Source organism: Littorina saxatilis, linkage group LG6 (genome assembly GCF_037325665.1).
Source record: "Littorina saxatilis isolate snail1 linkage group LG6, US_GU_Lsax_2.0, whole genome shotgun sequence".
Classification (NCBI taxonomy): Eukaryota; Metazoa; Mollusca; class Gastropoda; order Littorinimorpha; family Littorinidae; genus Littorina; species Littorina saxatilis.
In genome coordinates this window covers 11,691,399-11,719,298 of record NC_090250.1, presented here as the reverse complement: position 1 = coordinate 11,719,298, position 27,900 = coordinate 11,691,399, and the positions used below count along the sequence as shown (strand labels likewise).

Genomic DNA, 27,900 nt, shown 5'->3' with positions numbered 1-27,900 from the left:
AAACGTTTGCTCAACATCGCTACCCTTGCAGAAGAACTCCCACGACCTCACTGTTCTGTCTTGCTTTCTCTCCTCGCCTTTACTGGCTGTGACTCACAGTCAGCGCCTTCTATGGAAAGGAAAGAGAAAGGTATCCGGTCAAAATCCTGCAGCAGAAACCCAAGTTTGTGAAAACGTTCAGAAGAATGGGAGAATCATGGGAGATGAACAAAGAGCTGCTGGATGTGCTGTAGAAGTTCAAATGCTCAATCTACGGTGTCACAGTGTCGATGCAGTACGCCAGATGCTGGTGGAGAAACATGACTCAGGTGGAGTCATTCGAGCGGATCTGAACATTGACCTCGCCACATTTGCGCAGAAGCAGCTTGACTCAGCAGGGGGGCCAGCACTGGTTTCCACTCAAAACAATATCCGGCTTTTTGTTAAAGTTGAGGCGGCACTGTCATACCCTCATATGTTGATCAAAAGAACATCAAATAAAGAGCCCAGAGAGCGACGTGTTCTTCATTCTCTTGCATTATTCTGGCCGGCTAGGAGAAATCACATTGCTCACATTTCTGCCCTGCCACAAAAGCCTCAAACAACATGCAAGAAGGGCCAACTACCAGACAGCCACATGGAAGCGCGCTCACCTGCCACTCCCAGAGATTCCCAACCCCGCTGATGGTCATAGAAGGATGCTGAACAATGGAATCCTTAAGCCTCTTTGGACTGAAAAAAATGAAGAGTTGGTTCTCTCACAGACAATTATTGATAGCCTGCTCAAAGAGGTTCACAAGGAAGGAGAGAAGGAGGAAGAGGCACAACTTTTCTTTGAAATTCTGTGCAATGACTTTTTCATGTTATTTCTATAAAGCTGAAATTGGCTCATAAGACATTTGCATTCATGAGCAAACATTCTGCACTTACATGAAGAGATTGTCTTTTACATTTCTTAGATTGTGTTTCTAAATCTTATGTTAATTTATCTTTAATATGGAAACTATGAAGCAAGAGCATTATATGTAAGGGACAGTTAGAATGGAATCCTTGAGCCTCTGTGGACTGAAGAAAATGAAGAGTTGGTTCTCCCACAGACAGTTATTCATAGCCTGCTCAGTGAGGTCCACGATGAAGCAGAGGCGGAGGCACCACTGTTCCATAATGGACTGGACGATTCACTTGAATCTGAATCTGGCTGTGAATCGGACTAACTTGTCCTGTGAACTTGACTTTCTTGCTCTTAAAACAGTCTAAGATTGATCGTGTGTGTGTGTGTGTGTGTGTGTGTGTGTGTGTGTGTGTGTGTGTGTGTGTGTGTGTGTGTGTGTGTGTGTGTGTGTGTGTGTGTGTGTGTGTGTGTGTGTGTGTGTGTTTGAAAGAAAAAGTTTACAGAGTTCTTTGCAAAGACTTTTTCATGTTATTTCTATAAAGCTAAAATTGATCCATGAGACATTTGCATTATGAGCAAACATTCTGCACTTACCTGAAGAAACATTAGTTCTTAGATTGTCTTTCTTATGTTAATCTACCTTGTATATGGAAACTATGAAGCAAGAGCACTATATGTAAGAGACAGTTAGAATTGATGTCTATATCTGAACATTTTGTTTTATTTTTTACATTTCAGTCTTGAAAAGACAATAATAATGTTGTAGTTCTGTTAAAAGATGGATAAATGAACTGTTTTGGTCGCCAATGTGATTACTTTTGTTATTTGATTGGAAAACAGTGAGAAGTTATCATGAATATTTGAAGAAAAATGTTTTTTGACATTTTCCTAAAATTTCACGTTTAGGGGGTAGGGGAGAAATATCTCATCTGGAGTCGCAACAAATCCTCTCAGGAATTCCAAATGTGGCTTGAAATTATCAAAAGGCATTGTAGTTTCTAAAAAAGGAAACAGAGAACCCAAATTTGTTGAAACCTTTTACTCATCAAAGTTGACAAGCTTTGCGTACTGTGAAAATGAGGGTTCGCGCCTATCAAGCATCACTACAGCCAACCTATCAAACACTGAACACTGTAATAGGTATTTTTTACAAGATTAATGATCAACTTAACTGTTTTGATTTCAAAAAAAGGGTTCTCTGTTCATTCATTGCAGCTGTGCATTGTTGTGATTTCACAGATAAATTTAGCGTTCGAGGGGGTACCCTTAAACAAAGGGGCATAAGTAGTAGTGGGAATGAGTTTTTTCGTGGCGAACTTGTCAAAACGTGTTCAGTAGACCCCAATGAATATATCTAGCCTACTGAAGCTGGATCCTGAGGGGGGTGCACGGTAGGCCTAGCTGGCTTGGAGCCTACTAGTCTTTCGAATGAGACGAAAAACCGAGGTCCCTAAGTGTACACTACATTGGGGTGTGCACATTAAAGATCCCACGATTGACAAAAGGGTCTTTCCTGGCAAAATTGTATAGGCATAGATAAAAATGTCCACCAAAATACCCATGTGACTTGGAATAATAGGCCGTGAAAAGTAGGATATGCGCCGAAATGGCTGCGATCTGCTGGCCGATGTGAATGCGTGATGTATTGTGTAAAAAATTGCATCTCACACGGCATAAATAAATCCCTGCGCCTTGAATCCGTATGTTGAAATATGCGCGCGATAACAAGCAGCATAAAATAAAAAAATAAGTGTGAGTTTAGATAGAGCGGACAGCGTCAGATAAACTCTATTTAAACGAGACAGATTAGCCGCGGGTGGAGGAGGAGGATGTTAGATACTTGAGGTAGGCCTAAAGGGATCAGTGTTGGCAGGTAGGGAAGAGAGGGTAGTAAAGCAGGATATCAACACTTAGGCCCGTAATTAGAAAGAGAGGGGAGAGGAGGACTTGTGAAAGTCAAGGAGAATAGCCCAGCCGCAATGTCCATGTTGCCGGGGGGCTTGCACGTGTGATGCATCAGCGGGGGCCTATAAGAACGGGAGAGCAACACATTGTGGTCAGTCCTTACCAGCGCGGCGCAGCGGGCATATGCCAACTATTTCTTACTGCAATATGGACTTCGAATTTGGAGCGTGGGCAACAGATCTGCCTTTAACGGTGGTTAAAGTTCTCCAGGATGAGGAGTTGAACACCCTCAATGTGCTGAGAAATGCGACTGCCCAGGATTTGGAGGGCCTGGGTCTCAAGCGTGGCCACTACGTAGCGCTGAGAGTAGCAGTGGCGGCCCTGCAAAAGCGAAGCGGGGGAGGACCACTATCCCAGCGGGTGACTGAGGAAAAAAGCGTGGAACCACTCCAGGGACTGTTAGGCGGGTTGTCACTGCAGCCAACAGGTGAGACCTATCTTTCCATTCTGGATTTTGTGCCGGGGTCGATGGCGGCCGAGGAAGAGGTGACACTCGGGGGAGGTGTCATCCTAAAACTCAACCAGAGACCAAAACTTGACAAAGTCTCCCCCTGCCACTGGATTGTGGCAAACGCACGCATCATGGCGAAGTTGAGTGCTGAGAAGCCCGGGTTTGACTCGACCGCCTACCTCCGGTACACAGAGATGATAGGCGAGCTGGGGGCCAGATACTTGTGGCAGTCGGTGCTTCTGTACGACGACGAGTACAGAAGGCGCCAGTCGTCCAGCGGATTCAAGTGGGGAACCCCCAACCCCCACCTGTCCACGGTGATCCTGCGGGACCGGCTCCAGCATGGCGTCCAAGACAACAAGGGCGGCAAGGCTACGACGGCCAGCGGCGGTTCCCGGCGACCAGCGGGACCCAACGGGAAGGAAGTGTGCTTATTGTATACCAACAAAGGCGACTGTACCTATGGGTCCCGCTGCAGATTCCTCCACGTCTGCGACACCTGCGGCATGGGCCACCCCGGCAAGGACCACAAAGTGACAGCTACCACCTCCCCAGCCTAGGACACAGCGCAACGAATTGCTGACAAAACGGTAGGCCCCACCTTCAACAGCCCGTTCCCTCAGCTAGATTCCAATAAGTGCGAATTTCTCGGAAATAGTGATTCCATTAATGCTAAATCTCAAATGTGGCACAAGGTGCTAGAAGGCGATCACGACAAAACCTTTTTATTAGATGGCATAAGAAACGGTTTCCGTGTAACAGAAGAGAGTAGGGCAGGCGTACTAGACGTAGAGCAAACAAACCATAGGTCATCGAACGAACACCATAAAGCTGTGGAAAAAGAGCTATTAGATCAGATAGAAAAAGGTTATTACATTGTAGCTAGTAGAAAACCAACTGTGGTAAGCGCTATCGCTGCGATTCCCAAGGATGATGGCAGCATCAGGTTGATCCATGACGCTAGCAAACCCACAGGTAGGGCAATGAACGACTATTCTATACCTGAGTCAGCAAAATTTCAAACCGTATCTGACGCGTGCGCCCTAGCGAAGACAGGGTATTGGTGTGCAAAAGTAGACTTGCAGTCCGCCTATCGGTCAGTATGCATCAGTCCGGACGATTATTGTATGACTGGGCTGAAATGGCATTTCACAGGTGAAAAGAAACCTACTTATCTCTTTGACAGTCGGCTGCCTTTTGGCAGCAACGTAGGGCCATCACACTTCCATCGCCTGTCGCAAGCTATTCGCAGATGCATGGCACGGAAAGGCATGCCAGGTGTGTTAGCGTATATTGATGATTTTCTTCTGGTAGCAGCTACCAGACAAGAGTGCAATGACATGTTACTGTCTTTAATTAGATTATTGAGGGAACTGGGTTTCAACATTAGCTGGAAGAAGGTGGTGGGGCCTACTCAACGTATCACGTTTCTCGGTGTCGACATCGACACGCGAAACAACACCCTGTCACTTGGAAGTGACAAGTTGCAGCAACTGCGGCAGCGACTCCTCCAGATCCGAGGAAAGAAGCGCGCGACAAAAACTCAGCTACAAAGCATAGCGGGGTCCCTTAATTGGGCCTGTCAGGCTGTCAGAGGAGGAAAATTCTTTCTGCGGCGGATACTGGACACGATTAAACCCCTTCAGCAGCAGCGACACAAAGCGAAACTATCTGGCGAATTTCATAAGGATGTACAATGGTGGCTTTCTTTTATGCATGTATTTAACGGCACAGTATATTATTTTCACAATGCAAAACAGCATGTTCATGTAGATGCATGTAATATTGCAGCGGGTGCCTTTTGGCAAGGTGACTGGCAGTACACCATCTTTGAAAAAGACATGCAGGCAGCAAAGGAGCTACATATTAACTATAAAGAAGTGTGCGCTGTGGTGCAAGCAGTGACACGATGGGCTCCGATGTGGTGCGGACAAGAAGTGATTATTCATACCGATAGTACTGTCGCAAAAGCTATCATTAATAAGGGCAGATCGACTAATAAGTATGTGAACAGTCTGCTCCGTAAAATGGCGTGGGAATGTGCAAAAGTGAACTGCAAAATCGCGGCGATACATGTGGCTGGTAGTGTAAACATCATGGCTGACACAATTTCCCGCCTCCATGAGCCCAGACGGCGCGAAGACTTAGTGCGTCTGTTGACATTCTGGCACCGGGGGAGACCCCCCGACATCAACCTGTGTGACCATATGTCTGACCAAGCCCTGTTGTTCCTTGTTTTTCAGACCAGCAGCCCCCATTAGGGGCGCAACTGACGGCAGAAGTGTTGGATTACAGAGCAAGTGCCTTTTCTGATAACACTAGGAAGACTTACCGCATCCACCTTACCTCGTATTTACGTTTCTGTGGGGAGATGGACATAATGCCAGTGCCTGTGAACGAGCAGACTGTTGCGCAATACGCAGCGTACCTAGCCCGAGGTTTTGAAACCGTCCTCCATCAAGCAATACATCAACATTATTCGCATTCTTCATCTTGAAAGCGGCTTGCCGCACCCATTCAGGGACTCGTGGTACGTCCAGACAACACTTAAGGGCATCGAAAAATGCAAGGGGTGTGCCACTGATAAGAAAACCCCAATCACCCCTGAATTACTACACATAATAAAAAGCCAGCTGGACCTTGAGTGTAGGCAAGATATTGTGTTCTGGGCTGCGTGTTTGGTGCTTTTTTCGGAGTTCTCCGGAGATCGAACTTGTTTCAGGACAACGGGAACTTCGATCCTTGTAAGCAGCTCACAAGAGACCAGGTGGTTATTCTGGGTACGGGCATGTCAATAACGCTCCAATAGAGCAAAACGATTCAGCGTAAAGAGCGCTCTGTTGAAATTAAGCTCCCGGCAATGTCACTCCATCCCTTGTGTCCAGTGTCTGCCGTGACCGCTGTGTTACCTTTGTTGGGGCCGATGGACCCCAAGGCGCAGGTCTTCCCGATGAAAGGATCAGACTTTAATAAGAAACTGCGCTTGACTACCGCTGTTGCTGGGGGAAACTTCTCCAGCCACAGCTTTCGGCGGGGTGGTGCCGCGTGGGCGTTGAGTTGTGGTGTGCCGGGGGAAATTGTCAAGGTGATGGGGGATTGGAAAAGCAACGCGTACTTAGGCTACTTAGACCAGCTGCCACAAAAGATCATCTTACAGATCACATGTAGCCCAGGCAACTCCTTCATGTATAACATCACAACAATCCTAAACCTCCCACCTCTAACCTAGTATACTGTCTTTAGTTGGGCTGAATAACGAGTAGTACCTCTAATTTGGGACTTATCACTGCACAATGATATCTCTCATTGTCAGATGGTATTCTCTCGAATAAACTGCCCTCGTTATTTGCCCAAATCAATACATGACTTGGCTATGTGTGATGTATGTGCGCACGAGAGTGATTGCGTGTGGGTCAGGTGTATGTGAGTGTGTGCGCGCGCAGGTGTGTGAGTATAACTGTAAGTAATAAGAGGGAGAGAAAGAGGAGTGTCATTTCTTTGGGATTATCGTGTGCTCATGATTTGCGCCGGGGGCGGGGGGGGGGGGGGGGCGATAAGTGAGTAGTTTAAGTGTGAGTTTAGATAGAGCGGACAGCGTCAGATAAACTCTATTTAAACGAGACAGATTAGCCGCGGGTGGGGGAGGAGGATGTTAGATACTTGAGGTAGGCCTAAAGGGATCAGTGTTGGCAGGTAGGGAAGAGAGGGTAGTAAAGCAGGATATCAACACTTAGGCCCGTAATTAGAAAGAGAGGGGAGAGGAGGACTTGTGAAAGTCAAGGAGAATAGCCCAGCCGCAATGTCCATGTTGCCGGGGGGCTTGCACGTGTGATGCATCAGCGGGGGCCTATAAGAACGGGAGAGCAACACATTGTGGTCAGTCCTTACCAGCGCGGCGCAGCGGGCATATGCCAACTATTTCTTATAGAATTAAAATAAAAGAAAGCTTTACCAACTTTGTGATAAAGTCTAGGTTTGTGTAGTCCATTTCATTCTTTCTTTCAATGCTCCGTATCTTTGGGTCTTGACTTTGGTTCAACTTCAATGCGTATCTTTGGTTCAGTTTTCAAGTTAGTCAACAAATAAAACCAGACTTTACCTTCAGGTGCTCATTTTGTATGTGATATGGTTGTTGATCAGTTTTGTCATTTTCTGTTTGTTAGGGAGGCCCGGCGGCCATTTTCATTTTTAACGTTTTTTCCATAACTTTGGCCATTCATAAATCAACGAATTATGTCTTTATTCTTCTGAAATTTTGTAGATATGCTTAATATAATATTGTCTATGGGATCCGACAATTTTAGGGATGTAGCTCTATTGGAAATTTAGTTAGGAAGCACCAAAGTCGGGGAAAATGTCCATCACACCAACCCCAGACCACCTTAGAAAAAGTTGTGCAGAGCACTAAACACAAAAAAAGTTCTTTTTCATCAACTGTTTTATTAATTGTACTTATTGAATGTTAAAACGCATGTATATAGAAATTATTTGCGGAAAAAAGTAGTTAATGAAGTCAATTTAGCCAAATTAAAAAATGGCCGACATCTTCTGAATACTCTTATTTCTCAGATATGCAGATCTTCACTTTAACATGATTTATTCACCTAATATAAACTTATAATATATCAAATTAAAGGAAATTAGCTGCTCTTCATAGTTAAGACATATTCAATCAGATTTGATGGGGAAAAATATCAATTTTAGTTAGAATAATGAAAAAGTAAATATTACGTCACATAAAAATTCTTTCAAAAACCATTAAAAATAAAAAGTTTGTTCAAAGCAGAGACATCAACGGCAAGTCACAAGGATACTATTTGTTATATGGACCAAACTAAAAGAATAAAGTAACCAAATAAGTCTTAAAAAAAATTAAAAAAATTTTAAAAAGTTTTAAAAAATCAAACGGCGGATCTGTCAACTCAATTTAGCAGCACAACCAGTGCATAACTTTTTTTTAAAAATCACAAAAGGATAACACCTCCATCATGAAGTACATTAGAACTTTCAATAACATACAGTACTGTATGTGCAGCTTAATCACAGCTCGTTTTCATTCTCGCGGGCCTCAAACTGAAGACTCAGATGGTTGAAATCTTTGGTGAGCACCTTACTCTTCTGCACTAGTCCTGCAACTATCTTCTCGTGAACTTTCCTGTCAACAGTTCCTTGTTTGAGAGTTTTACTTTTAATCTTATCTCTCAGGAACTTCACCTTGGTTTCGAGTGCTAGAGTCTTTTTCTCCAGCAGTTTCCTCTCTTTTAGAATTCCCTTGCTGTCCTTTGACATAAAAGATGACAGTTCCTCAATCTTTTCTTCCAGAGAACTGTTCAATCTAAGCTGTCTGTCAAGTCGGTAGGCAAGCAACTCTTTTTCGATATTGCAGCTCACCAAATCCCTGTCGAATAAAGTCTTGCCTTGACGAAGAACAATCTCAGTCACTCTCCGGCACGTCGACAGCACAAGGAGCAGGGATGGTTGAAGGGGCCGCAGGGGCTGGCTTCTCTGGAACAGCCACTATTCCATCTTGTTCAGAGATGCATTTTGACAAGACGTCAAGTTTCCACACGAAAGGCTGACACAAAAAGTCAAACAAGGCCGAGCAGTTCTTTTCAGTCGGTCGTCTGTTGTAGTTACTCACAAGCTTGACGTAAACCTTTTTCACACGCCCACACTTTGCTTGCACGGAAGTTGGAGACCTGGAGTTGAACGCCTGAGTGGTGAACTTCATCAGCCAGAAGTGAAGAACTTCGAAGTAGCGACTAAGACAGGAGTCGTCCGGAAGAGTAACTTTGCCACACTTCTCCACATTCTCAGCCGAGAGCGTGAGAGAGATGAAGTCCCCATTTGTGATGTCTCGCAGTGTGCCAGCATTCTCCCCCAGTGGTCCTGATTCAGTTGTTAAGCAGCCGCTGAGAAGAGAGGTTCCAGGTACAAGTGAAAACTTGGTTCCAACAGCCTTCTGATCAGGGATGCAAACAATCTGAAAAACAAAAGAACATAAATGTAAAACATAAAACAACTATATATTCAAGCCTAAAAAATATTAATAGAAACAAAACATTGTCTTTCTTTCTAATTAATTCACATACGACAGTGAAAAGATGTAATAATAATAATATTAATAATAAATGAGCATTTATATAGCGCAACATCATAACTTTACAATTATGCTCTTTGTGCTTGACACATTTAAAATTAAAACACAGTTATACAAGCATTTACATCTACATTCATAGTCAACAACGCTAAATTAAAAGCATACACCATCAAACATACATTACAAAAGATTCTTCCACTAACTAAGTAATAAAAACATGAATAAAATAGGTAGTGAAAAATCACTAAAACAACAAATACACTACATGTAGCAGTGTCTCCAGCTGTATGGTAGTATCCCAAAAAGAACAGGAGTTGATCCCTTATTTACCAATAGTAACAACAACAATTTAAATCATCTGCAGTCATGATTCATATTCAGCAAACTTATTCTTCTACGTACCCGGGTATTCAGCAAACAAAACTGGTACAGTGCTCAGTAGCTATTGTGATATGACACGTTTCATTCCTGAAGTGCCACTCTGATCTATTAGATTTGTTACCATCCAGAAGAAAATATCAAATTTACAGATTTATTGTAAATATCTCATCAATCTTATGTTTAATGAGATTCAGGATGCGTTTACTTAAGCTTACTTTAAAAAACAAAACACAGCTCGATCAGCGAAACCTCGGGATTGTCCGACAGTGGTATCGCCCAAATACCGGGGATGATGATCTCCACATCAAAATCGAATATGTTGCATCTAAGCCGATTTACAAACACAATTTAACCTTCGATAGCTTGAAACACTAGAACTTAGTTATAATTTGATTTTCATTTAAAACTAATGCATATTTCGACAGAGAAACAGTTCAGATCAAATACATACCCACTCGACGCCCCCACAGCAGTTAGTTGACTCGCCCGCCATTACACATTCTGCAGCTTGGAACACAGCAACTCAGTCTCCACTCGGCTTTGTCAGGAGTGCGATTCGACGCTCAAATTCTCGTCTTGAAAACGCTCGCGTTAAAAAACCGCTTCGATTACAAATGAGAAACTTTGGCTCAAGAAAATTCAAGATGTTGGCGATCAATACGCGATGCGTTGAACTTCGAACGATGAATGGAACAACTGTGAGCTCTTCGTTTGAAAATGGTTCGTGTGTGATATGCTACAGTGCTTCCCATTGGTTCATCGCTTGATATGACGTAAACAAAGGGGAGATCGTTACTTGTGCCAAGTTTCATTGGTGAATTATTTATAGTTTGCAAACGCGAACCAACCAAAAACGGGTTGTTTTGGGACCGATTTAGAACAAAGCCGTGGCTTGGGGCCAAATCGCTGCACAGCGAGCCAGCGGCTAAGTCCGACGCACGCGCGCGACGCTTTGGGGCATTTTACACATCCAAATACAACTATGTTAACACATTTTTTGCACATCAAACTTAGATGAGTGTACTAAGATGACTATACTCAAGAGCAATCATACTTTATTTGTTTCTAATAAAAATTCAAATAAGCACAATTTTGAGTTGAAAACAGCTCTTTGTACTCTCTGCTTGACTGCCGGGGCCGCGGAGAGCGTGAGCCTCCCTATGTTTGTCTTTGTACGTGTATCGCTATGTGTTACTACTACCATTACCAGCACATGATCGAGTGACTTGTTTGGTTCAATGGTTGTTTTGTTGTGCTTTGTTTTTTGTGGCTCATTGACTTCATGTCACTATTACTCATTTCTTTTCTTTACCTTTATGACACCTTTTTTAGCAGAATAACTTGGAATTAACTTCTAGTGCTAGTGACTAATAATAAAAACCTAAGAAAAAATTGTGAGAAAAAGTGATTTCAAGTTTGTTGCTGGGTTTTGATTTAACTTTTTTTGCAGTCTTTATGGTGTTTTTAACAGGCATTAAAGTGCCATTTTTTTGTGTTTATAACCCACAAAATCACCTTTAAAATTCCAAATTTCTGTCTTTTGGCCGGAGAGCGTTACCCCCCCCCCCCCCCTCCTCTGGACCCCCTAACAGGGCACAGCCCTATACCCCGCCTGGGCCTCGGTGGCGCTTAGACCCCTGCCTCTTACTTTTCAGTCAATTTGTTTTTCCTAGGTTTCACCCATGTAAGTATTTGCTTTTCTTATCTGCCTGGTTATGTTTTTTATTTGCTGATTTTCTTGCTGATGTATCTATAACAAAATAAAAAATAAAAAACTTTTTGAGGCTGACTTGCTGTGTTGCAGAATCGTTCCTCGTTCAGACAGAAGTTGGAAGACACAGAAAACTGGTTGTACGAGGAAGGGGAGGATCAGAACAAACAGGTCTACATTGACAAACTGACTGAACTCAAAGTAAGTATTTTTGTATGCAGTAAACGTCTGATACATTTTTTTACCCTGAAGATCACGTGGTTCACCAAGATGCAGTTAGTTATGCCATTAACATTATGAATCTATTTGGGAAGGAACTTTTTTTGACAAAACAGGAGGAGGGGGGTGTGGAATAAAATGAAAAGCAAAATGTTACCTTATCCCTACACCTGCAGCCGTTGACCCCTTTCATAGCTGCCCACGAGAACTTGCCGTGATTAAAAGTCACAAGTTTTAAACAAGCGGAAAAAGTGACCAAAATGTCATATCACTCAGATCTCAAGGATTTACGAGAACGCTTCCGAGGACAATGCGTTCAAAAGGGGGCCGCCAATGCGTTCAAAAGGGGGCCGCCAATGCGTTCAAAAGGGGTTTAACCCAATCTCATCCCTTATTTTTCAGCGGTGATGTTGAAAGGTTAGCAGCTATGCAACCTCTCCATCTCCACTTGCCTGTGTCTACTTCAGTACCGTATTGATGTGGGGATGGCTCCTTCCTGAATTGATTTTCTTTCATTTTGAGTCAATATTTGAGTTGAAGTATAAAACTGACTGCTGATTTGTGTTTGTTTCCACCAGAAAATCGGCCAGCCGGTACAGGACCGCTTCAGAGAAGCTCAGAACTGGCCAGAGGCTCGTGATCAGTTTGGCGCCTCTCTAATGCATATCCGCAAGTTCCTGGACCAGTACAATGCAGGGGTAGGTTTCTGTGTAGTTTTCACATTTAGTCAAGTTTTGAATAAATGTTTTAAGGGCAGACCGGGTAGGCAAAATGAGTTATTTTTGGTCTCATACACCTTTTTGGGGTTGTTGCATTTTTCACACCTTTGAACATCCTGGAATGCATTCAATAATCTGCTTTTGTCATTTTAGACATGTATTCATGTAAATAAAACCATTTTCAAACCGATGTTTTGTTGTTTTTGTCTGTGTTTTATCAAAAAAATCGAAAAAATGGTCAACTTTGGATGCTCCGTGCTGGTAAATGTGCGCACATGACATGACCCTTCGCTGTTCAAACTGTGTGGAAATTTCCGTTCTTCAAGATGACGTCATCACCGTTGGGGAATTTCCGTTGACATAGGCACAAAGAGAGAGAATCCGTTCCAACCGAAACCCCGGAATTAATATATGCAAATATATGTAGGTCAAAGGCATTTGGCGCAAGCGCAGTAGACAACTTATCAGTCCCCCGGTGTCAACAAATCCATGACGTTTTCACCGATTCAGCAGCATTTTTCAAAGTTTTGAGCTGCGGAGAACAACCCTAACATTGGAAATGTTCGGCATAGTGGCAAGAAATATCAGAGAAAGATGAACCAGCAGCAGCGAACAGTAGAAGGAAGTAACAACACTCCGAAATGAACCAACATTATCGTATTGAAGCAGACGACATTCTAAGATTCTTGACTCGACGAGGTGGGTTTTGCTTCTTTCTCTTTTCGATCTTGTTTGTTTGACAACGTGATTTATTGCACATTGTTATGTTGTTGTTGTAAGAATGTGTTAGGGTTTGCAGGTAAATGATAAACAGTTTGTGTCTGAAGTATTTTGCGTGTTTCTTGATCCAATTTACTGACCATGCCGCCGCCGCACCCCCCCCCCCCCCCCCCCCCCCCTCCCTCCCTCGATCATCTCTGTGATATCGTCTTCACAACCCCTATTTTATTGTTCTTCGCTGGCCAGTCCTTGAGAGCTTACTATGGTGTAACATGTCATCATTATTCTTTGTCTGGGGTCAAACTGAGAAGCAGCATCTGAGCGATGTACGACTGACACAGTTTCTGTTTCTGGTCATTGACCGTAGGAAAATAAGTACCCTACTAGAGAGCGTTCTCTAATTCTAAAGGATTGGTTTACACCAGCATGGCTGACCAACCTATCATTGACAGCAATATTGTTGTCAAATCTTTTCCATTAACTAAGGAATAAAAAAATAGATCCAATTTACTTCACCAAAGAAAAAAAAGAGTTAAACTAAAGGACTGGGGATGCAACTCATGAATCAAAAGCATAAAGATCACCTGCAAACAGTGCTAGGTTTAGGAAATCTGAAAATGTACACACACACACAGAACACACACACAAACACACACAAAACAGACAACAGACAAGAAACAAGCAAATACATAGCAAGTGTGATGAAATAAATTAATTTTAAAAGAAAAATATGAAAAGAAAGAAAGAAAATAATTCAGCTAGTTTCAGTATTAGTTCCTGTGTGTATGTGATTGTGTGGTTACTCAAATCCCATAGTAAACTTGACATGTAAATTTTGTGATAGGGGCCAATTAATGAATGTCTTTTGTGTGTGTGTGTGTGTTCGTCAACCGACATATGTGGGTACGAGCCGCTGAGGTGGTTGTAAGAAAACCCGCCTGGTTCAGTGGTTGGGGGCTGATTGGGATTTCTGATTTACCGGCCTAGCCAAAAAGTTGAGGTACACCCCATGTAACATGGTCATTTGCAAAATAAAGTACAAGCACTTGTTGACGTTTATATTGAGTCTTAAATTTTGCAGCTTATTACAAACAAAAACCATGGACAGTTGTATCAAATATTAAATCAGTGTTTGTGTATTTATTAGGTTGGAGCAAGGGGAGAGCCAGTCCTCCTGTGGTGACAGCGAGGAGAAAGATTGACCTGATGGAAAAGTTTGCTAAACCGGAACTACCCTCTTCCACAGCAGAAACATCAGCTTTGCCATCTTCTGACCAACCATAAGAAGATACAGATACTTTGCCATCTTCTGACCCATCACAAGCAGATATGGATACTGGTACTGTGCAACGTCACTCCGCTGACATGTGTTGGGCTTTTGTCAACATTGATCAGCTCAATCTATTGCTGAAAGGTCTATATCCTGTACTGAATGCTTGTCTGATAGCAGTCTGATTATGAAAGAAGGTGATGCATCAGCCCAAGGATTTGCACAGGCCCTGCATCTGGAGTGCATATGAGTGTCCATTCAAGTCTGCAGTTGTTTACTCTTCTCCCGGTGTTTGCAACGCTTCGGGTGGTAAAGTTGCATTTTAAATAATCCGCGTATGACCATGTTGGTACATGGAAAGGGACATTCAGCTTTACAGAAATTTGCTGCAGTGTTAGGATTGAGCACAGAAATACTGTAATTAAAATGTTGCAACTTTTGAATGGCTTGATAGCTTTGTTCCATTTGTGTATATATAATTATGTAATGTTGTTGATGATTTGTGAAGCATCATTTCTATGCAATGGAATAAGAAATCAGTGCATCCGTTGGGTTTTTATGAGTCTGACAGTTTGGTTCTGATCAATATTTTCATATCAGCACAAACACAGATAATTGACTTTTTTAATGTTTTCATATGATTTTTTTTTAAATCAAAAAAATCTGATAATTTGATTATCAAATCATTTCCCCTTCATAGTTAAAGTGTTATTCTGGTTAAAAAAAAAACCACCCCATTAATTCAAGCTCTACTGTGGTACTAGTTTACCGGGGTACTAGTGAGACTCTTTTACATGCTGTTTTCTCTACATGTAATTAGAGACAAAATGTGGTAATTAAAATGTTGTAACTTTTGAATGGCAAGATGGATTTGTTCCAATTTTGTATATGTTGTTTATGATTTGTGAAGCACCATTTCTGTGCATGGAATAAGAATACAGTGGATTCCTTGTGTTTTTATGAGTCCGACAGTTTCGTTTTGATTCATATCTGCACTAACATAGATGAGTTTTCAAATGATTTTTTTTAAAAAGTCTGGATAATTTGATCGTCAAATCCTTTCCCCATCATAGTAAAGTGGTTATTCTTATAAAAACATATCAATTCAGGCTGCACTGTGCTACTAGTTTGAGGTACTGGTTGGAATCTTTCAAATGCTGTTTTCTCTGAATGTAATTTTCAGACAAACATCTGTAATTAAAATGTTGCAACTTTTGAATGGCTTGATGGATTTGTTTCATTTTTGTTTATGTTGTTTATGATTTGTAAAGCGTCAGTTTTGTGTATGGAATAAGAGTTAAGTGCATTGGTTGGGTTTTTATGAGTCTGACAGTTTGGTTCTGATTCATGTTTTCATATCGGTACAAACAAAGATGGTTGTTTTCATATGATGTATATAAAAAAAATCCTGATAATTTGATTGTCAAATCCTTTTCCCTACATAGTAAAGTGGTCATTCTGATAAAAACATATGAATTCAGGGTGCACTGTGCTACTGGTTTTTTTATGTACTGGTTCAAATCTTTAAAATGCTGTTTTCTCTGAATGTAATTTTCAGACAAAACGCTACAATTAAAATGTTGCAACTTTTGAAAGGCTTGATGGATTTGTTCAGTTTTTGTATATGTTGTTTATGAGTTGTACAGCATCAGTTCTGTGTATGGAATAAGAGTTCAGTCCATTGGTTGGGTTTTTATGAGTCTGACAGTTAGGATTTCATGTATTTTTCTTATCAGAACTGAACCGGTAACTGAAAATGCTAAATTAAAATAATATATTGCTTAGAAATGCTTTTCGATACACAGAATTATTAAACACACACATATTGCTGCAAAGAAGAAAAATTGGATCAAAACATGCACTGGTTCACAAACTGCAACATTTTAAAAAAAGCACATTTTATAACGTTTTTCTCACATTTTGGTGAATAAAACCTCCCAAAATTGCTTTTCACTCAAAATTTAAAATGGTTTCCCTTAATTAGGTTATTCTGCTTGCAAAAATCAAACAAGCAGCAAGCTGTTTCCAAAATTAAAAAAAAAAGTGCTTGCCTACCCTGTCCCCCCTTAACATAGACTGGGGATCGAGATGAGGATGGCGGTGTATATGTGCGAGTCTGTGTAGAGCGATTCTTGGAAAACTACTCAACAGATCTTCATGAAATTTTACAAAGTCAGACTATGGGATTGTATTTTAGCTCGGAAGGTTAAAAATTAAGTAATTGGTTTGCTTATTAAAATTGTGATAAAAATAGAAATTTTGCTTACAGAGTTAAAATAATTGCATTGTATTCTTTATTTTCTCCTGAATCCAAAAATATATACATGTTATTTTTGTATAAAAAAAAAAGCTCAGAATGTTAAAAAGAGTAAAGAAAATCGCTGTCACTTCAAGCGATCAACACGCAGAACGCAGTTCCACATTCTCTGCAGGAAAGATGTTTATACAATATGTCGGCGCTTTCTCGGCCGCAGGGTAAAAATGGTGAAAAAATGCAATGTATTCAGTTTCATTCTGTGAGTTTACTTTATGTGACTTGTTTTGTTCATGCAGTTCTGTCAGAATCCTCGGAGCGTCTTTGAGGTTACCTTGCATCATGTCTTTTTGGATAGAGGTGTTGTGCTTCCAGATCGTATGAGAACCGTTGAAAAGTGTGATGGATTAAGATCAACATATTTTGTATCTAGAACGGATGAACAAGTGCTGAAAGCCAGAATTTTCAGCTTGCCCATGGGAGTCTGATTCCAGCGTCTAATCTACATTATGCAATGTTGTTCTCAGCCTCACATGACCATTGGTCAGTTGGACCCAATAAAAACATGCATAGGTCTAAATGTCCTTTGTCCACTTAATATAAAAATATATGGTCAGAAGACCTCGTAATATCAAAACTGTCGGACGGTTGACCGACCAGGGGTCAGAACAATGCGTCAGATCAAAACAGTATGTGTCGGAGACCTGGGAAGAACAATGCTATGTATAGGTAGGCATGTGGGGGTGACACGGTGCTAACAGCCTGGCCACCGGTCTCATTTCAGGAGGAGAAGTACGCCCACCTGGACAAGACGGACGTGGACAAGGTGCAGAAGTGTCTGGACGATAAGATGGCCTGGTGGGGACCCAAGATGGAGGCCCAGAGCAGGATCACACGCCACGAGGACCCTGTGCTCAACGTCTCACAGGTCATGTCAGAGAAAAAGGTGAGTATTTCACCATGCAGGATGGATCCCAGGAGCTTTGCAAGTCATGTCAAGACATCATGTTTTTATGAAGCCCATGGACTTACTCAAAAAAAATTTTCCTTCACAAATGTTATGGGTTGTAGTGAATGTGGTAAAGAGGGTCAACAAAAGTTATTGGTTACTTGGTTGTAGTTAACTGTCAGGATATAATAAAACTATGCAGCCAACTTTCTATTCTGTCAAAAAGTGCACAATTAAATGTATAGTCCGTCTGAGGGGCTATCGGAGGACGTTATGGGTGGGATTCTTCCAGTATATGCCGGAAATCCGGATTCGTAATGTCTGTGGTGACGGTTTTTTGGTTGTTAATTATACAAATCCTTCAGCGTCTGGGGCCCCCAGAACCTCCCTTAAAATTCTTCAGGATTCATGACATTTTTCAGTCCCACCCATGCTTTTGATTATTTAATCAAACTCTAAGCAACTTTTAAATAGTGCTGAAGAGGAAAGGTATTCAAGACTCTTGTGTTGAAAGGGTTAAGTGCTATCCCTAATAGTTTTTACTCTACCCTAGTACATTTTTGATGATACGACCAAAAATGGGTAAATTTCAACTTTGAACGATGCCCCAGTAACACTCCCCACTGACCTCTCTACTGTACTGGGTGCACGTTTTTTTCACACCTGTCAAATTCCGTTGCATTCTGCATTCTCGGTTAGGTTCTGTCCTGTAAGTGTGACAGTTTTAAAAAGCACACGAGTTCAAACGAATATATTAAAATGTGACATTGAGCGTGAAGCTCGTTACGGGTATGACTGAGGTTTTTTTTACTCACCTGAGTAATTGGTGAGTATTAGGATTCATGTCTCCGTCTGTATGGACGGCCAGCTGGCCGGCCGGCCGGCCGTGGACAAAAAATTTAACATTGAGGTTATCTCAGATGTTTTTCAAGCTAGACCTGTGAAACTTTGCACACTCTTAGTGTTTGATCTTTCAAAGTGACCCCAGTTTGGTTGACCCTTGTCAAATTTTGGGGTCAAAGCGGGGTCAAGTTAGTTTAATATAAATTAACATTAAGTTTATCTCAGATGTTTTTAAAGCTAGAGCTTTGAAACCTTGCACACTTTTAGGGTTTAACAGCATTTTGGTATTGCTGTGCGCCAGGGCAAAATTTCGCTTTCTTCGGTTGGTTCACTAATCTGTTCACTGCTCGATCATTTATTGAGATAACTCTTAGATCTTTGGCATGTGTTTTGCTTGGCATGATCGTTGGACTTTGTTTGTGACTGTTATAGTAAAAATTGATATAATGACCATTTTTTTCAAAAAATTACAGTTTCTGGACTTAACACACACACATTGCAGCACGTAAAACCACACAAAACACTGCTAAAACTGGTGTCAAACATCAGGTACTCACATTACAGCACATAAAAGTATTCTTCTGTGTGGTAATCCATAAATCACTTCTTGTAGAGCTTCCAGAACACTGCATCGCTTGAAAACAGGTCTACGAGTTGAGGTCTGACTTTCGGCCGCCATTTTGAATCCTATAAATCGGTTCTACACTTCTAACAAAGTTTTCGCCACGTGGTACTAACTTATCCGAATGGTCAATGGGAAAGAACTGTGTTTAGAACCCCTACAAGTATTTGGACAGTTTTCAAGTGATAACCTCCCATTTAGTTTTTGAGTCACTTGAGAAAAAGTGACTCTATGTAATCGGTCAGTGTTAGTCTGTCCGGCCGGCCAGCCGGCCGTCCGTAGACACCACCTTAACATTGGACTTTTCTCGGAAACTATCAAAGCGATCGGGCTCATATTTTGTTTAGTCGTGACCTCCAATGACCTCTACACTTTAACGATGGTTTCGTTGACCTTTGACCTTTTTCAAGGTCACAGGTCAGCGTCAAAGGAAAAATTAGACATTTTATATCTTTGACAAAGTATCTCGGAAACTATCAAAGCGATCGGGCTCATATTTTGTTTAGTCGTGACCTCCAATGACCTCTACACTTTAACGATGGTTTCGTTGACCTTTGACCTTTTTCAAGGTCACAGGTCAGCGTCAAAGGAAAAATTAGACATTTTATATCTTTGACAAAGTTCATCGGATGTGATTGAAACTTTGTAGGATTATTCTTTACATCAAAGTATTTACATCTGTAGCCTTTTACGAACGTTATCAGAAAAACAAGGGAGATAACTAGCCTTTTCTGTTCGGCAACACACAACTTAACGTTGGGCTTTTCTCGGAAACTATAAAAGTGACCGGGCTCAAATTTTATGTGAACGTGACTCATTGTGTTGTGAATAGCAATTTCTTCCTGTCCATCTGATGCCTCATATAATATTCAGAACTGCGAAAGTGACTCGATCGAGCGTTTGCTCTTCTTGTTAGAAATGTTGCTGATGTAAATGCCACGTACCTAGTACGTATATGGGCATATGACAAACCAACAAGTCGCGTAAGGCGAAATTACTACATTTAGTCAAGCTGTGGAACTCACAGAATGAAACTGAACGCACTGCATTTTTTCACAATGACCGTAGTCCGCCGCTAGTGCAAAAGGCAGTGAAAGTGACGAGCCTGTTCAGCGCGGTAGCGGTTGCGCTGTGCTGCATAGCACGCTTTACTGTACCTCTCTTCGTTATAACTTTCTGAGCGTGTTTTTAATTCAAACATATATCTATATGTTTTTGGAATCAGGAACAGACAAGGAATAAGATGAAATTGTTTTTAAAACGATTTCGGAAATTTCATTTTAATCATAATTTTTATATTTTTAATTTTCAGAGCTTGTTTTTAATCCGAATATAACATATTTATATGTTTTTGGAATCAGAACATGATGAAGAATAAAATAAAAGTAATTTTGGATCGTTTTATAAAAAAATAATTTTAATTACCGTACTTTCCGGGTCATAAGGCGCGACTTTTTTCCTCGAGTTCGGCCCCTGCGTCTTGTATAACGAAGCGCCTAATCCGTGTATGAAATACGAAAAAAATCAAAGAGACCGCTTGAATACCAGTCAAACAACTTGTGATAATGCATGTTTCAGCTACTAGGTACTGCCCTGCCTTTGATCTGGCCGCACACACAGATTTCCACTCTGTTAAACTCGGTCACTGACCGGTCACTGACCCCGATGCAGGAAGTGTTTCCTCTCTCAGATATGACAGGGGAACCACCTCTCATGGCAAAAACTGGGTCATTGACCCCTGGGAAGAAGGTCGTGTCTTTTAACAAGGCCACCCAGCTATCACAATGCCTTTGATCTGGCCGCACACACAGAGCACACATATTTTCACTCAGTTAAAGTCGGTCACTGACCGGTCACTGACCCCGATGCAGGAAGTGTTTCCTCTCTCAGATATTTTTTTTTTTTTTCATTACTTTATTGTCCCATTGCTGGGAAATTCGGGTCGCTTCCTCCCAGTGGAAAGCTAGCAGCAACGGAGTCGCGCTACCCAGGTGTCTGCGTGTTTAGGTGTATTCAGCCACCTGCACTTATGGCAGAATGACCAAGGTCTTTTACGTGCCATTGTGATGACACGGGGGTGGGACATGGCTTCCGTCTCTGGGTCTGCACATAAAGTTGACCCGTGTCCGTCCCGGCCCGAATTCGAACCTGCGACCTTTCGATCACAAGTCCAGTGCTCTACCAACTGAGCTACCGGGAACCACCTCTCATGGCAAAAACTGGGTCATTTTGGTGCGCCCTATCGGCCCCCTGCGTCCAATGGGTGACTGGATTACAATTTTTGACTCACATGCGAAGCAAAAGTGAGTCTATGTACTCACCCGAGTCGTCCGTCCGTCCGTCCGGACGTCCGTCCGTCCGTCCGGAAAACTTTAACGTTGGATATTTCTTGGACACTATTCAGTCTATCAGTACCAAATTTGGCAAGATGGTGTATGATGACAAGGCCCCAAAAAACATACATAGCATCTTGACCTTGCTTCAAGGTCAAGGTCGCAGGGGCCATAAATGTTGCCTAAAAAACAGCTATTTTTCATATTTTTCCCATTTTCTCTGAAGTTTTTGAGATTCAATACCTCACCTATATATGATATATAGGGCAAAGTAAGCCCCATCTTTTGATACCAGTTTGGTTTACCTTGCTTCAAGGTCAAGGTCACAGGAGCTCTTCAAAGTTGGATTGTATACATATTTTGAAGTGACCTTGACCCTGAACTATGGAAGATAACTGTTTCAAACTTAAAAATTATGTGGGGCACATGTTATGCTTTCATCATGAGACACATTCGGTCACATATGATCAAGGTCAAGGTCACTTTGACCCTTATGAAATGTGACCAAAATAAGGTAGTGAACCACTAAAAGTGACCATATCTCATGGTAGAAAGAGCCAATAAGCACCATTGTACTTCCTATGTCTTGAATTAACAGCTTTGTGTTGCATGACCTTGGATGACCTTGACCTTGGGTCAAGGTCACATGTATTTTGGTAGGAAAAATGTGTAAAGCATGTGAGTCGTATGGGCTTTGCCCTTCTTGTTTTTAAAAAGAAGGGGGTGCGTCTTAGATAACGAAGCGCCTTGTCACCCGGAAAGTACGGTACAATTTTCAGATTTTTAATGACCAAAGTCATTAATTAATTTTTAAGCCTCCATGCTGAAATGCAATACCGAAGTCCGGCCTTCGTCGAAGATTGCTTGGCCAAAATTTCAATCAATTTGATTGAAAAATGAAGATGTGACAGTGCCGCCTCAACTTTTACAAAAAGCCGGATATGACGTCATAAAAGACATTTATCGAAAAAATGGGGAAAAAAACCGTCGGGGGATTTCATACCCAGGAACTCCCATGTAAAATTTCATAAAGATCGGTCCAGTAGTTTAGTCTGAATCGCTCTACACACACACACACGCACAGACACCACGACCCTCGTCTCGATTCCCCCTCTATGTTAAAACATTGAGTCAAAACTTGACTAAATGTAAAAATGACCACGTACCTAGTACGAGCTGGGCAGTGAAGGGGTAATGATCTCCCGACTTGACCTAAGTTTGATTGACCTTCGTCAAGATTTAAGGTCACATTGGGTCATGTTCGATTGACGTTATTTCAGGCGTTTTGAAGTGAGAGCTTTGAAACTTGGAACACTTCAAGAGTTTGATAACCTGTCAATATTACCCTAGTTTGGTTTATCCCGTCAAATTTTGGGGTCACAGCGGGGTCATGTTCGCAAAAATTTTACTTTGATATTTTCTCAGTTATTTTGGGAGCAAAAGCCTCCGAATCTTACACAATTGTAGGTGTTGATAATCTGCAGACATGACCAAAATTTGGCGTGTGGTCATCAAATTTTAGAGTCCATGTATGAAAAAGTTTGCTGGAAAAGATTTTCACCACTGAAAATGTCCACAAGACCAAGGATATAAGTCTTGACCTCATTAAGCTAAAACGAAATGATCAAACCGCGATTATACAAGTCTCAGGCCACTGATCATAAAAAGTAATGTATCATTTGAAAAGCCAACCATTTAACCAGTATACCTCTAAGAGATGACGTCATTAGGTTATTACGTCATAAATAAGGAGGTTTTAAAATACGTCGTTTTGGGGTTCTGCTTCAAATCAGGGTCTTTTGTCAAGCGCTATGAAAATCTTCAGTTCTCTGAAAGAGTGTAGCTGGATGATGGTACAAAGAAAATGTCTACAAAGCTGAAGAACGTTGCATGAATCAAAGCTGTTCCATATTCTACAATCCTACAAAAGAAAAGGGAAATCAAAACTGGGGAAAAGGGGAATAACTCGGGCAAACCAAAAAAACTTCTGACGAGTGCTTCAAACGAGAATAATGTAGCTGCTGTGTCAAAATTGAAGAACTAAGATTAAAAAGTGTACATGCAAGTATAAAGTGCAAAACGTAAACTTTCATATGGAACAGTCCAGAGAATTCTACTCAATGATCTTCTGCTTCAAAACTGGCCGCAAAATGGGTGCCTCATTAGCTGAAAGGGGAACGGAAAGAGCATCAGGGTCCTCTTGCATGCGATCTGCTCAACCGTTGTGAACCCAGTAGACCCAAAATTGTTGTTACTGTAGTCACTGATTATGAGACTTTGGTTTCCTTCTACTTAATTGCCAGAGAACGCAGAAACAAAGCGTGTCTAGACCAAAATGACGAGATACTTCACATTTGTAAGCGAGGTTTTCAAAGCAGAAACAGGGCTTTTCGCTGTATTTTTCGACCACGAAGGTCCCGTTGCTGTCGATATGCTGTCTACTAACAGTATTGTCATTGTCATGTACTATGCAAAAACCTTTTTACCCAAACTTACTTACGAGTTTAGCAGTCGGCGACCAAACTGCGAAACCCAGACTGCCCTTCTCCTTCATGAAAATGTCAGCCTCCACAAAAGAAGGGCTGTAACTCCATTCCTAAACAACCAAATGATACCATTTTTGCCTCACACATTCTTCAGACCTGATTTCACCCCCTGTGATTTCTGGTTAATACCCTCTTTGAAAATCAGACATTTTGCCAACAAGTTTCACTGCACCCAGGACCTCAAAAAAGCCGTCAAATTAGAGCTCAAACGCAACCCCAAATAATGCAGCCTTAAGGCCTCTTCTGATTGGCTTAGGCACTTGTGACTTTGCATCGATGTAGGAGGAGAGTAGTTATAATGACTCCTGTATTTTGAGCCAGATACGCCAAACAGTTTCTGCGATAATCGCATTTGATCATTTTGTTTGGATCATACCTCATAGTACTAATCGTCCTAAACAACTTTTCTTCTTGAGCGCTGCATTCAAGTTGCCTAGATTTTTTTTTTAATAATTAAAAACGTCCTCCACCTGCCCCTCGGCCACATTATACCAGTTCAGTGAGAAATCAGTGACCACAGGTATATGTAATGTTCTGCAGGCATTGGAATGTGTAAAACTAGGATGATGTGTCAGACAGATACGCTGATTGTTTTGCAGGCGTTAGAATTGACGTGCATCCCTATTATGAACAAGCCCAAGCCCAAGGTTGAGCCGCCCAAGGAGGAGAAAAAGGCAGATGAGGCGTCCACCAACAACAGTGGCTCGGGTGACCCCAACCAGGCTGGCGACGATGGCACGCAGGATGCCAAGACAGGCCAAATGGACGTTGATTGATGATTGATGCAGGCCTAATTCACACCCTTTCTCTCCCTCTCTCTATTTTTGTTAGGTTGGCATGTATGTCAGAATGAATGAGGATGTGTAAAACTGGATGAGTATAGACCTAGTTTCTTTGAGTTTTGTTCATGAGTTTTGTCATTCATGGATTTTGTGATTTAGGAAGCAGAAGAGAAAGAAAAAGTCAGACTTCTCAACAACTTGCCATGTAAAGCTGTGCGAGCCATGGATGTGTTTTTTTCCCATCTAACATGTCATATTGACTTTTGACTGTTAACCATGATGATTGAGTTGGGGTGCAACTAGTCTGTTAGAACACTTTATTTAAGAGCGTTTATGCTGATGAAGAATTCGTCGCCAATCTTGCGCTATCGTCCGTTCTTATATCCACAGTTGTTACAACTATAAAATAATTATTGATTGATTTGTTTGAGCCAGCAATCATTGTTCAGCTGAATGTAAACATTGCTGGTTTTGTGAATGTGTTTATTTTGCTTTATGTAATAAAGTTACATATTGGAAGAAGAAAGAACAAAGAAGAAACTTGCATAGAGGAAAAACAAAATGTTCATTTGCTTTGTGCCAAATGTGGGCAAACAAATACTTTGGTTGATGTTAACTCTCAGGCTTCTGCATAGGCTGTTTGCTATAAGGGTCACATTGTTACTTGTTAGATTTGTAAAGCCAGTTTCTGTTATTACACATCTGGCATCAATAGTGTACTTTGAGATTTGTGGTTTTCTTGTAACTGTTTTTTTTTAAAGAACTGTGAAAAAAGTATTCAGTTACAACAAAACCACAAATTTGAAGCTTAGATGAAACATTGAAGGTGTCTAATACTCCCATTTACCACGTGTGCTTTCTTTGTTTTGAATATCTTAAGAGTTTTTATTTTGAGTATCTGTGTTATCTGTTTGTATGAGAAACAAAAGTGTTCATTGAGCCCAATCATTATTTCCAGCAAACATGAATCCTTCCAATGTCTCATCTGAGCTTTGAGTGGTATTCTTGGTATGTTCATGGTTTTATGTCATACTGTTGGCTTTGCTATCGTTACCTTTCCTGTATTCGTGTTTGAAATTTTTCTTATGCTATTTTATTTTATGTTCATTCTGACCAACACGGTTTCTAGGAAGTTGAAAGCAGATGCTCAGAGTTGTAGGATAGGGTGACAGAATTGTAAGATTGTATGAACGACCAAGTTTTTGGGATTGTAGATGAAACTTCCTTGGATTGTCCAGTTCTTTCTTTATGTATTTTTCTCTGGGCCTGTAGTTCAAAGCCAGTTGCAACAGGATGCCGAGTCTTTCAGTACAAAGACATTGACACTCTTGTATATCGATTCTTCTGGGATTGATCACCTACAGAAATGGACCTGGCCTGTTCTAATCCACAGCCTGTTCCACTTTAGTTGAGGGAGGGAGAGGGGAGCATTACTTGTTGTTTATCCTGTTTTCATTCCAGTTCATTGTAGATACATTGTTTTCTGGGTCCCAGAAGATTCTCTCTATTAGTAGCCACAGATGAAGGGTTGAAACCTCCGTTTGAAAGTTTCTTGTGTGCATGTCGCATGAGGCTGACTCAGTCATGGTGTAAATAATTGCAAGTATGAAAGGAGGAACAAGTACGCCTTCCTTTATGTGTTTCAGCGTGCTTGAGAAACATTCTTGACATGTGTAGTGTAGCTTGGCTCTATATAATTCTAGAGTATTCTGTGTTGAAAGTGTACAATGAATAATCTTTTGGAAGACCTGTGTGCATTACTGTACGCTTTGTCATTTGGATTTAAGGCTTGTGTTCATGGAACTAAAACAAATTCAGAAATAGCATATTTAATTCAATTGAAACAACTTCTTTTAAAACAAGCTTCATGTCCAGTAAACACTTTTGTGAGTGCTAAAGTAACTGACACCTAAAATGCTACAAACTGGCAGTATGCTGGAACCTAAAACCTGCCTCAAACCAAGGGACCATTTGAATATTCTTGGAAACAGTGGATGTTAGATGTGGGGGGAGGGGGGATAAACTTGTTTGCTAAAATGTATGGCTAGATAACCAGCTGTATTTTTGCAGTGTTGTTTGCAATATTATTTGGATAAGCTTTATCAAAATTAAAATTGTTGTAGATTGTTTTTACGTGTGTGTTTTTGTGTTAAATCCCCGGCAATACAGCAAGACCACAGTGTTGAGCGTGCATCACATACAACACCTCCAAACCTACGTACCTGTAACCACAACACCTGCCTGCATGATTATAAAAACAAATCTGTCTTGTCAAGCCAAAACGCTTGCCTGCTGGCTGGTAAATACGCTCTGAACGGTCATAAATGGCTTCGAACCAAGGGAGTTTAATGCCACTCGACAAATCGCTCTGAAAAACACAGGTTAATGAATGAAATGTTTAAAATAATGACACAAAATGTAACTAGCACTTTAAAGATCATGTATTTATGAGTGGGGGAGTAAACACAGCTCCTTTCCTTCCTGCCCCCCCCCTCCCCCCCTACAGCAGGGTTAACGGTATGTGTCACATGGCCCTCATATACCTGACCTCTCCCACTGCTAACAGTTCTAGGAATGGGTTGATAAGCATCTCCTTGGTGTGTGTCTGGCTGTGAAAAAGGGCCTGAGACCTAATTTGTCCTTAACGCTTGCAGAAATGGATTAAAAAGACGAGATTAAAAGTGTTGATCGACGTTTTCCGGTATCAGGATTTTTAGCAGTCTGGAGGAGTAGGAGCCCTTGTACCACAGTCAGGTTTTTCACAACATCCGTAGCATGTACCTAGCTGCAGAACGGCTCTATCCTGCGATCAGGACGTGCAACAGACTGTGATAACAGACTGTGATGGGTCTCCTTTCGAAAATATAATCATTGGAGCCACAAATCGCCATGGCTGACAGGAAGTGTTCGCAAAGCATGTGTGTTTTTACATTTAGTCAAGTTATGACTAAATGTATTAACATAGAGACGGGGAATCAAGACGAGGGTCGTGGTGTGTGTGTGTGTAGATCTGTTCCGAGAAAAGTACTGGACAGATCTTCATGAAACTTCACATGAAAGTTCCTGGGTATGATATCCCCAGACCATTTTTTCTTTTTCTCGAATAAATGTCTTCGATGACGTCATATCCGGCATTTAGTGGAACTTGAGGCGGCACTGTCACA

The 27,900-nt window shown here is 41.4% G+C and overlaps 2 protein-coding genes and 1 long non-coding RNA gene across 3 annotated transcripts in view; 2 read left to right on the top strand and 1 right to left on the bottom strand.

The window, feature by feature from the left end:
- Window positions 1-26,865, top strand: part of LOC138968510 (heat shock 70 kDa protein 4-like) — a 137,346-nt gene extending 110,481 nt beyond the window's left edge. The window contains exons 15-18 of the mRNA XM_070341081.1: window positions 11,573-11,680; window positions 12,277-12,396; window positions 17,446-17,607; window positions 24,554-26,865. Of these exons, the coding sequence (XP_070197182.1) occupies window positions 11,573-11,680; window positions 12,277-12,396; window positions 17,446-17,607; window positions 24,554-24,730 (567 nt within the window). The 3' untranslated portion in view covers window positions 24,731-26,865. The remainder of the gene's footprint in view (window positions 1-11,572; window positions 11,681-12,276; window positions 12,397-17,445; window positions 17,608-24,553) is intronic.
- LOC138968520 (uncharacterized) lies at window positions 7,465-11,564 on the bottom strand. Its single transcript, XM_070341099.1, has 2 exons — window positions 10,220-11,564; window positions 7,465-9,270 (listed from the first exon to the last, which is right to left on the bottom strand). The coding sequence occupies exons 1-2, from the start codon at window positions 10,259-10,261 to the stop codon at window positions 8,722-8,724; spliced, it is 591 nt and encodes a 196-aa protein (XP_070197200.1). The 5' UTR covers window positions 10,262-11,564; the 3' UTR covers window positions 7,465-8,721.
- On the top strand, window positions 12,704-15,622 carry LOC138968525 (uncharacterized). The gene is made up of 2 exons (XR_011456213.1): window positions 12,704-13,116; window positions 14,285-15,622. It is a non-coding gene; the product is annotated as an uncharacterized lncRNA (long non-coding RNA).
- Window positions 26,866-27,900: the final 1,035 nt, after the last annotated feature.

Coding starts and splice junctions, on each gene's coding strand:
- LOC138968520 (XM_070341099.1), bottom strand. CDS start 10,261: ATGGCGGGCGAGTCAACTAACTGCTGTGGGGGCGTCGAGTGG. Junction 9,271..10,219: donor GCTGTGGGGGCGTCGAGTGG/GTATGTATTTGA, acceptor TTTGTTTTTCAG/ATTGTTTGCATCCCTGATCA.